Below are 10,162 nucleotides of genomic sequence, written 5' to 3'. Positions count from 1 at the left end.
GTCTTTCGCATGTGCAATGAGCCAAGTTTTCACCTAGTCCCATCAGGTCAGCACTGGATTAATAGGAACACTCTGCCTACTTCTCCTTTCTTTTAGGTGGTTTTATTCCCCCCCGCATCCAGGCAGCCCCATCCTCGTCAGGTCTTAGAAGGCTGGAGCGTGGCGCACTGAACACCAGGCGTTTGGATCCACGTGTCACCTCCCCCCATAGGTGCTGGCAGGTCACCTGGATCCACCCCAGAGCCGGGGGGGCCTGAATCCAGGTGTCCCTCTCCCTGGGTTAGCTGGGAGCCAGGCGGTCCCGTCCCGCCTGACTGACTCCGGGCAGGCAAATGCCCCTGGCCGGCGGCTGCGACTTTCAGAGTGAAACCGAAAGCGAAACGGGCGCTGGATACGGTTCCCCCAACTCTTCTGAGGATTTTTCCCAGGCGTCTGGGGCGGATCCGAAGCGGGACTTTGCGCCATCACATGCCCCTGCTTTCTGGAGCTTGTCGGGGCCGGGACGTGCCCAGGCTAAGACCCTGATGAAGCTGCCTCCGGCCCGGCCGCCCCCGGGCATTTGACCCGGGAGAGTCATGGGGAAGCGGGCGAAGTTGGCGCCCTCCAGCCGCTCGTCCCGTGCCATGGCCCGGCTATGGCTCTTCCTCTGCGGCTTCGTGGCGCTCCTGTCCGCCGGAGCCAGCTCGGCCGCGCAGCCAGGTAAGGAGCGCTCAGCCACCCCGGCCGGGAGCCAGCGGCCGCTCCCGCTCCTCCTCCCCGGGGCAGGGAGGGGATCTCGGATGGGGGGGACCCTTGACAGGGGACGAGCCCCTCCCACCAACGTGAGGGCCCGAGCAAGGCCCATCGTGTCAGCCCAGCTCTGGAGGCGAGCTCCCTGGCGCTGCAGCGCACGGCCCGGGAAGCAGCCACCTCCGTGCGCTCTAGCCGTGCGCTCCGGGCGCGCCTCCAAAAGGTGGGAATCCCGGGCGCTCGCCGGAGCTCCCGCTCCCAGCTCGGGTGGTGGAGGGCAGGAGGCCCGTCGCTCTTGGAGTGCCCACGTGCAGCAGCAGGGAGAGCAAAGGACGGGCAGGTGCAGGAAAGGGGCAGGTCACCTGGAGCATTCCCTGGCTGGGATCCCCTGCGCAGGGCCGGTCGCGGTGGCCACCCTGGCTTTGAGCCACCCCAAAAGTGTGCGCGAGGGACGGGAGGAGACCTGTTTGACCTGCGCCAGCCAACCTAACGGGTCATCCGTGGTCGCCCAACGGGAACCTTTCCCTCAATCAGGGAGCTTTCCTGCTGGCACAAGTCTCCCCCTGTAGGAAGGAGTTTCATAGGTGGAAAAGAGGGGTGCCCCAGCTCTTGGTATCGGGGGGAGCCCTTTCCCGGCCCTTTAAGGAGACCGGCAGCCTGAACATTGCCTCGGAAAGTCACGGCTTTCTCGCGCCTGTCCCATGCATTTCTGTGGCATGCAGTCGGCAATAAAAACGATGACAGGTCTAGAAAACATGAGCTATGTGGGAAGACTGAAAGAATTGGGTTTGTTTGGTTTGGAAAAGAGAAGAGGGAGAAGGGACATAGTAACCGTTTTCAGGTCCTTAAAAGGGTGTTCCAAAGAGGAGGGAGAAAAATTGTTCTCCTTGGCCTCTGAGGATAGAACAAGAAGCAATGGGCTTAACCTGCAGCCAGGGAGCTTGAGGTTGGACGTTAGGAAAAACTTCCTGTCAGGGTGGTTCAATAAATTGCCTAGGGAGGTTGTGGAATCTCCGTCTAGCCTGGACTTGATGACTTCTCGCCGTCCCTTCCAGTTCTAGTATTCTGGGGGTCTATATGGCTGCTGTGGTTGAGATCTTGGGGGAATTCTGGGTACCTGAAGTTGACCTGTGTGTTGTAACCTGTATTTGTGCTGTGGCGGCCGATACTGACGTGGTGCTGACCTTATGCATGCCTGATATGCAACTTGCAGACTTGGGGCTATGCTCTGTGCGGTATTCAGGGAGCACTGGGTCCATGTACAGCAGAGGCGGGCAAACTGGACATCAGGGTATGGAAATTGCATGGAGGGTCACGGATGCTCACCAAACTGAAGCTGGGGTGGAGGAGAGAAGTGAGCGGTGAATCAACTCCCCCAGAGCAGCCAGCTTGGAGGCTGAGAGCTGGCAGAACCAGACCTGGCCCCAACATCTGGGCTGGGAGTGGGCAGAGCCAGCCCTAGCACCAGCGTGGGGCTGGGAGTGGGAGCCCCACAGGCTGGCGGGCTGGCGCAGCGAGATCCCACTTAGTTGGTTAACTGGTTAAATGTTTGGTTAACAGATTAACTTGGATTTTACATCCCTAAGGGGCTCAGGGCTGGGGGTTCAGGCTATGGGGTACGGCCAGAAATGAGTAGTTCAAGGTGCAGGAGGGGGTTCCAGGTTGGGAAACGGAGTGCAGTGTGTGTGTGTGTGTGTGTGTGTGTGTGTGTGTGTGTGTGTGTGTCAGGGCTTTGGCTGGGGGTCAATGTTCCCTCTAATCTTTTCCATCCAGGTGTGGATTTTTTCCCATTCATGTGTGGAATAAATTTTGTTGTGTGCACTGAAACATGTGGGAGCTTGCACCACTGGGAGAAACACATACCTAGCAGGGGGCACTCTGCTAATCAGTTAGAAGGCACTGGAATCTCTCCTGAGTGGCTGCACAAGTGCCCAGCTTATAAGGAACACTGTTGTGAGGTGCAAGTTTTGGGGTGGGGCTGTGATGAGTGGTTTGGGGTGCACCCGGAGGTTCCAGACTGGGGCATGGGTTGGAGCACAGGCAGAGGTAAGGGCTCTAGCTAGGAGTGCAGGCCCTGTGGGACTGGAAATGAGGAGGTTCAGGTGCAGGAGGGGGCTCCAGGCTGCAATCGAGGGGTTCAGGAGGGGGCTCAAGGCTATAGTTTCAGACTGGTTTTACTCTGTGCTGTGGCTCCTGGAAGCAGCGGTATGTCCCCCTTCCAGCTGGTGGCTATGGGGAGGTGCAGCCAGGCTCCTCTCTGCATTCCCCCTGCCTAGCCGCAGGGACTGTTCCTGCAGCTCCTATTGGCTGCAGTTCCCAGCCAATGGGAGCAGTGCTTGGGATGGGGACAGAGCACAGAGCGCTCTAGCTGCCCCTACGCGTCGGAGCCAGAGTGGGGGGGCCATACTGCTGTACTTTTGATAACACTTGTCTACGGCCACATTCCAGAATGTGATGCTGCTCCTGGACACAGCACAACTGTTTGCATGCGTCGCTTTGTTCCATACTGGATTTCGCGCCAGCGTACTTATCCACTGCTCTCTCTATTGACTTGCTCACCTCTAATTTACCTCTGCTGGTATATGTTACTGCCGGTCAGGGCATTTATTTCTTGATTGGTGGCCCTAAAAAAACAAAGCAAAACAAAACAAAAGAAAAGAAAAGAAAACTGAATGTTCAGAAAGAAACAAAACCATTCATAGAAGTAAATTCTTATCATTCGGCTCCATTCCCAAATACAGCAGGTTTCACAACCTAGCTCATAAATGTTATGCAGTTATGCAACTTTACAGCTTCTTACCTGAATTCCCTTCTCTGTCATGTGGCCTGCCATTCTTTCAGCTTCTGGTCATGGCATCGGCTATTGGGACCTTTGTACTCTATAGAGTAGAGCTCTTTTCCTTAGTTCAGATTAATTTCTGGCTGCCGCATGTAGCCGCAGGCAGTCAGTTCGAACTAAGGAGATTTAAAAATGGTGCCTGCCCGGGAACATGCAAATGAAGCCCGGGATATTTAAATCTCGGGCTTCATTTGCAAGTTCGAATGTTGACATTAGCCACCCTAGTTCGAACTAGGGGTCTAGTGTAGACATACTCTTGTCTACTGACAGTGGCCAATGCCAGCTGTCCCAAAGGGAAAGAAAACAACAGGGAAACATCAAGTGATCCCTCCTCTGTTGCCCATTCCCAGTTTCTAACAGAGGCTAGGGACACCATTCGTACCCATCCTGGCTAACACTCATTCATGAACCTCTCCTTCGTGAATGTATCTAGCTCTTTTTTGAACTTTGTTAAAGTCCTGGCCTTCACAACATCCTCTAGCAAGGAGTTCCACAGGTTGACGGTGTGCTGCATGAAGAAATACTTCCTTTTGTTTGTTTCCAACCCGCTACCGATGAATTTCTTTGAGTGACCCCCAGTTCTTGTATTACAAGAACAAGCAAATAACTTTTCCTTGTTCACTGTCTACACACCAGCCATGATTTTATAGACTTTTATCATATCCCTCTTCAATCTTTCCTTTTCTAAGCTGAAAAGTACCAGTCTTATTGTTCTCATATGGCTGGTGTTTCAAACCCCTAATCATTTTTGTGGCCTTTTTCTGAACTTTTTCCAATGAACTTTTTCCATCTCCCACCCAATGGACATGAGTCGGCTGACATCTTGAGTAGGGTGTTTCAGCCTGAGCTGGTCCTGTGTGAGAAACTTCACTCCATCCTTCATGTCCTTGTGCCCCTACACATAGCCCATGAGAGCAGGAGAGGGCAGTACTGGATTGAATTACGGTAGTGCAGCTCGTCTCCAACTTCCCTCTCTTCCTCACCACAAAAGAATTTTATCACTCGATCACAAAGGGAGACATCTGGACTGGAGCTCTTTTACAAGTCCAACACTATCAACTTAGGCTTGAATAAAGATCGTAACTGGTTAACTCACTACTAAGGCAATTTCTCTACCTTTGACATTCGCATTTCCATATCAAATGCTATGAATGAGAGACATCCAGCCTGATTTAATTAGCTTTATTAATACTGGTCCTACAATTGACAGGTAACTTCCTTTGCTGTTATACAGGGGTGGCCAACACATTTAACAAAGAGAGCTGAAACAGCGACAGAAAAAATGCAAAGAGCCGCACCAGAATTGTCAAGCCAAAAAAAAAAAAAAAAAGAGGCTGCCCCTTTTAGGAGCAAGTAAGCTTAAGCTTTTTTGGCCATATCAGGCTCCCATTGATGGCCACCATCTTGATCTGGGGGGGGGGGGGGACAGGTTCCATTGGTGGGGGGGTGCAGGAGCAGCTTCGCAAGCTGCACTTTTGGGGGGGAAGAGGTTGGCCATATAAGTACCTAAAAGGGTGTTACAAAGAGGAGGGAGACAAATTGTTCTCCTTGGCTTCTGAGGATAGGACAAGAAGCAATGAGCTTAATTTGCAGCAAGGGAGGTTTAGGTTGGACATTAGGAAAAACTTGCTGTCAGGGTGATTAAACACTGCAATAAATTGCCTGGGGAGGTTGTGGAATCTCCATCATTGGAGATATTGAAGAGCAGATTGGACAGACATCTATCGGGGATGGTCTAGATGGTGCTTGGTCCTGCCATGAGGGCAGGGGACTGGCTGTGATGACCTCTCAAGGTCCCTTCCAATTCTGATATTCTTTGAATCTGTGATATACGCTGGGATTCCGTCATTTCCTCTCCAACTCATCTGATGAAGGGGGTTTTGCCCACAATGCCTCATAACCAAATACATTTGTTTGTCTCTAAGGTGGCTGTGAACACGTTACAGACTCGTTAAATTCATGTGGTGAGGGATGGAGGAAGCTTCAGTAACTGGGAAGCACATTTGGGCTCACTTGTCACCAGGGAATTTTTGTGGCTTCCTCTTCCATACCCAACTGTTGATTTTCAACACTTTTCTTACCCTTGCGTAATTAAGAAAACACTTTGGAAACTAAAGGGCCCCAGATGCGAGACTGTTGATATCAATTCATTTCTTTCCATTAACGGATGACAGCCACTTGGCTCTTGGCCTGTCACCAACAATTTAAAATGACCAAGGCAGAACAAATTGTCTTTGTGGCCCTAGACTCTGTACAAGTCATGTAAACAGCCCTCAACACTCCAACAAATGTCCCAGAACAAAGCCTGAATCCTGGCAGAAGGTTCCACTAGATGGCCCTTGTGGTCGCTTCTAATCTGATGGATGGTTCTGTGATTCCAGCAGACTGCACAAATATTCTTAACCCACCCCGTCCAGAAAATCCCAGAGAAAATAAGATCAACCTTTTATCCTGTCCTGGGGACCATTGTAACTAGGGCATGGCAAACTTAAAGAGAAAAGCAGATTCTACGCTCTGGGGAAGAAGTCCTCACCATCTCCTTCAAAGGTGACTTGCAAGGGATTAAAAATTGGGTTTGTGTTATTTTGCTTATTATGTATAAAAGTGACTAGGGTTGACAGGTGTCCAGTATTGAACTGGACAGTCCGGTATTTTCACCCCCTGTCTGGTAAAAACATTCAGAAAATACCGGACTCCTAAAATGTGCCGTATTTTCTGATTTTTTCCTGGCCAGGAGGCGAAAATCCTGGGTGCTTACTGGGTTCCGCAGGGGAGTTGTCCAGCCTAGCGCAGGGAGGCAAGATAGCAGGTGGCCAACGGTAGCTTGTTAGGGCCAAAAAGCTTAAAAGCGTTTCTTAAAGAGGCCATGCTGGTTTTTTTTTTTTTTTTTTTTGCTTAACAACTCTCGAGGTTTTTTTCCACAACTGTGGTCTCTCCCTTTTTTTTTTCTCAACAGGATTTTTTCCCCAGTGTTTTTTTTATTGGGGCGGGGGGGCGTGTTCAGTATTTTTGGTTAAACCATCTGGCAACCCTAAAAGTGGCCTATAAAGTGTTTTTTCCCCTCATTGCATGTTTAACTTTAAAAAATACCAGGAACATTAAGTCTGGTCATCCCTGGTTTTGGCAGACGACTGGTTGACAGTAGGGATGTAAAATCCTGTTTAATTGGCTAACCGGTTAAACATTATGTTTAACTGGTTAACCAATTAAAGGAGGAGCAGGTGGGGGCCCACCTCCCTGTGATGGGAGGGGGGGCTGGGCCAGGCCCACCATGGACAGGGACTGCTCCGGTTGATAACCCTTATCAGTGGCAGGCCACACAGGGCTGGAGCAGCTCCCTTGCCCACGGCGAGTAGGGAGCTGCTCCAGCCCCTATCGGTTAACTGGAACTGGCAAGCCTGACCGGTTAACTGGTTAGCCATTCACTTATCAAATTGGGAGCCACAAAGATACATACTGAGTGCTTTTTCAGCCCTTAATGAAAGGGGCGAGAGTGCTGCATTGTTAAGGAGAGAGCTTTTCTCCTCAATTTTTCATTAAAAAAGCATTAACAAAGCCAAATAGTTTTACATTGTGCAAATGAAATCCATGACTCCCCCCTCAATTAATCTGACTGAACTTAAGCAGACCGCATCTTTGCTGACAGAAACCTATAAGTAGAGCCTCTACAAGTCCGCGGATATCCACTTTATATCCGCAGGTATCCACACCTGCCGCTACGGATGCAGCTCTCCATGGCTCGTTTTTGTGGCTACAGATGCAGATACAAATTTTGTATCTGCTCGGGGTTCTACCTCTGCATTCTTCAGTTGTCCAGACGAGACCAGCACTGAATTTCTAGATTAAAAACCAAGGAAAAAACACCACCAAAAACCTTTAACCGCCCACTTTTCCCCTGCCACGCACATGTTGCTCAGGCCATATTTATACATTAAAGTGGGTGAGAACCCCGAGATTTTCCCCTTTGTGCGTCTTCTTTAATCTACTGGAAAAAGTGTGGACTTCCCCCACGTCTGACTGCCTCTGTCAGGTCTAGCTGCCACTGACAGATCGTTGGCTATTTGCCAAACATAAATAGAAGCTGTTGTGCCAGAGAAAACAGTGACAAGTGCTAGTCTCTGTGACTGAACACATTAGCCGCGGCAACAACATCCCACAGGTTGCCTGAGCAACATAGAATCATAGAACACTGGAAGTGGACGGGACCTCGAGAGGTCATCAAGTCCAGTCCTCTGCTCTCATGGCAGGACCAAGCACTGTCTAGATCATCCCTGATAGACATTTATCTAACCTGCCCTTAAATATCTCCAGAGATGGGGATTCCACAACCCTCCTAGGCAATTTATACCAGTGTTTCACCACCCTGACAGGTAGAAAGTTTTTCCTAATGTCCCACCTAACCCTCCCTTGCTGCAGTTTAAGCCCCTTGCTTCTGTCTTGTCTGACGTGAGAATAACTCAGTTTCCCGGTTTTGGCTCACTCTGCTGAGCTTACTCCCAAGAATGTTGAGTGCAGGTGAGACCTTGGATTCCTCGTGGACTTTAGGAACTGATTCCGATCTCAGTTTTCACTCGGCTTACACCAGTGTAGCTGTCTTGGCCTCAGTGGTTTTACACGAATGTGGGATCAAAATCACGCCCTTGGATTTCACAGCCATAAATACAGTTATTTAAACATAGTCCAGGTAATAGCTGTAACTCCTATCAATACTTCTTTGACAGTAGTTGAGCAGTCCAGTGACGGATGGCAGAACAAGGAGCAATGGTCTCAAGTTACAGTGGGGGAAGTCTACGGTGGATATTAGGAAAAACTATTTCACTAGAAGGGTGGGGAAGCACTGGGATGGGTTTCCTAGGGAGGTGGTGGAATCTCCATCCCTAGAAGTTTTTAAGTCTTGGCTTGACGGAGCCCTGGCTGGGTTGATTGAGTTGGGATTGGTCCTGCCTAGAGCAGGGGGCTGGACTTGATGACCTCCTGAGGTCTCTTCCAGCTCTAGGATTCTATGATTCCAGGAAGTCCCCAACTTGTGTTCTAAAAGTTGGTTGGTAAGTGGGTTGTTTGGAACTCGGAACGTAGGGCATGCCATTTTAATTTAAATGAAGCAACGATTATTTAAATTGCCGCTTCATTTCCCTTTGCCTACAAACCTAATCTACGTGGCTCCGTCGACGGAGCCATGTAGTCTAGACGTGCCCATAGTTTCCCATAGAAACAATATTATAAATGGTAGTTAGGGTCCCAGGCTGGCTCACAAAAGCCATTTAAACCACCATGTAGCTGAAACACTGACTATTTGCAATGAAAAGTAGTGAAACTTTTTTTTATTTAACCTTGAATGCTCATGCTTTAGGAAAGGCAGGTTAAATTAGAAGAAGATGAGGAAGGTGGAGATTCTGATGGAGACTTCTGGGCCTCTGCTGGCTGCTTGTTCTTCACCTATGTTCCCTGTAAGCCGTGCGCTTATGTTTGAATATGCGGAGGTTTATAAGTCGGGTGTGTGACGCTCATGGAGATCCTGTATTCAGTTAAAGAATTCACTCCCCCCAAATGAGCTGGTGTAAGAGCATCAGCCTCTGGGACTCAGGACACCTGGAGTCTTCCACTGGCCTCCTGGATTTCCTTAGGCCTCTTAGGTCATTGCTCTGAGCCTCAGTTTCCCCGCCTGTCAAATGGGCATAGGGATACTGATCTCCTATGTGGAATGCTTTGAGAGCTACTGATGTCAAACACTAGCACAGAGCAAAGTGGTGGTGCTTTTGCTTTCTGTTCAGTCCAAGGTCAATCCATATGTATAAAGCCACGGAGGTGTTATGCAACCTTGTGAGTGTAAGACAGTCTTGTACTCTCAGCCTGACAGACACAATGTGAGGTCTAGGAGATAGAAAGAGAGCTTTCCAGGGTCCTTAACCACTCAGGTGATAAATTCTTCCAACTCAGATGCTTAAGGAGTATGTTCTAGTTTCTCTCTCTCTCTCTCTTTCTGTATATAGATACACAAATATAAGAGTACATTTGTCTTTGTGTCTGTCTGCAAGTCTGTTCACTAGGGCCACCAAATTTAGTAGGCAGCTTCCTCGTCTCCTCACAGAAAGCAAAGTCAGGGCTTGGTTGTGCCAGGATAGCCGGAAGTCCTGGGAAAGGGACTGTTTTCCATAACATGGATAGGGAGGGGCTACCGTTCAGAGGAATGTGATATGAGAGTCACCATTGGGGGTACCGAGTCCACAGAGGAGAATTATTCAGCAGAGTGACCACTGGGGGCAGCCATACCGCCAAGGGAGCGTCCAGCAGGGTTGGGGCTTCTGCATGATGTCCTCACTAGCCCAGGTGGGTGCCCGCCTCTTGCGTTCCTGGGCAAGCTCCCGGCAGCTGCCAGCCTGGTCCCGGGAAGAGGGGGAGGGCTGGGGGGCATCGGGTGGCTGGCTCGAGCCGTGCCAGGTGCAGGGTCTGCTGGCTGGGTGCTGGCAGGCTTGCACCGGGCACGGGCACCGTAGCCAGCCCGTGCCCCTTTAAGGGGGCCGGGGCCGGGAGGGGGGCATACGAGTTTCCCTGGTGTTGGCCAGAGTGGCCACCAGGGAAACCTGAGGAGGGCTA

At 50.4% G+C, this 10,162-nt stretch overlaps 1 protein-coding gene across 2 annotated transcripts in view; it reads left to right on the top strand.

Moving 5' to 3' along the window:
- Nucleotides 1–384: 384 nt before the first annotated feature.
- The window catches only part of IL15RA (interleukin 15 receptor subunit alpha), a 110,761-nt gene continuing 100,983 nt past the window's right edge, over nucleotides 385–10,162 (top strand). For both annotated transcript variants that reach the window (XM_075925172.2, XM_075925165.2), the window contains exon 1: nucleotides 385–699. In XM_075925172.2, coding sequence (XP_075781287.2) covers nucleotides 576–699 — 124 coding nt within the window. In that variant the 5' untranslated portion in view covers nucleotides 385–575. The remainder of the gene's footprint in view (nucleotides 700–10,162) is intronic.

The sequence above is a fragment of the Pelodiscus sinensis genome, chromosome 1 (assembly GCF_052426305.1).
Source record: "Pelodiscus sinensis isolate ZL-2025 chromosome 1, ASM5242630v1, whole genome shotgun sequence".
NCBI classification, from domain to species: Eukaryota; Metazoa; Chordata; order Testudines; family Trionychidae; genus Pelodiscus; species Pelodiscus sinensis.
Note: the sequence above shows the minus strand (reverse complement) of the source record. Positions and strands in the feature narration are given on the sequence as shown.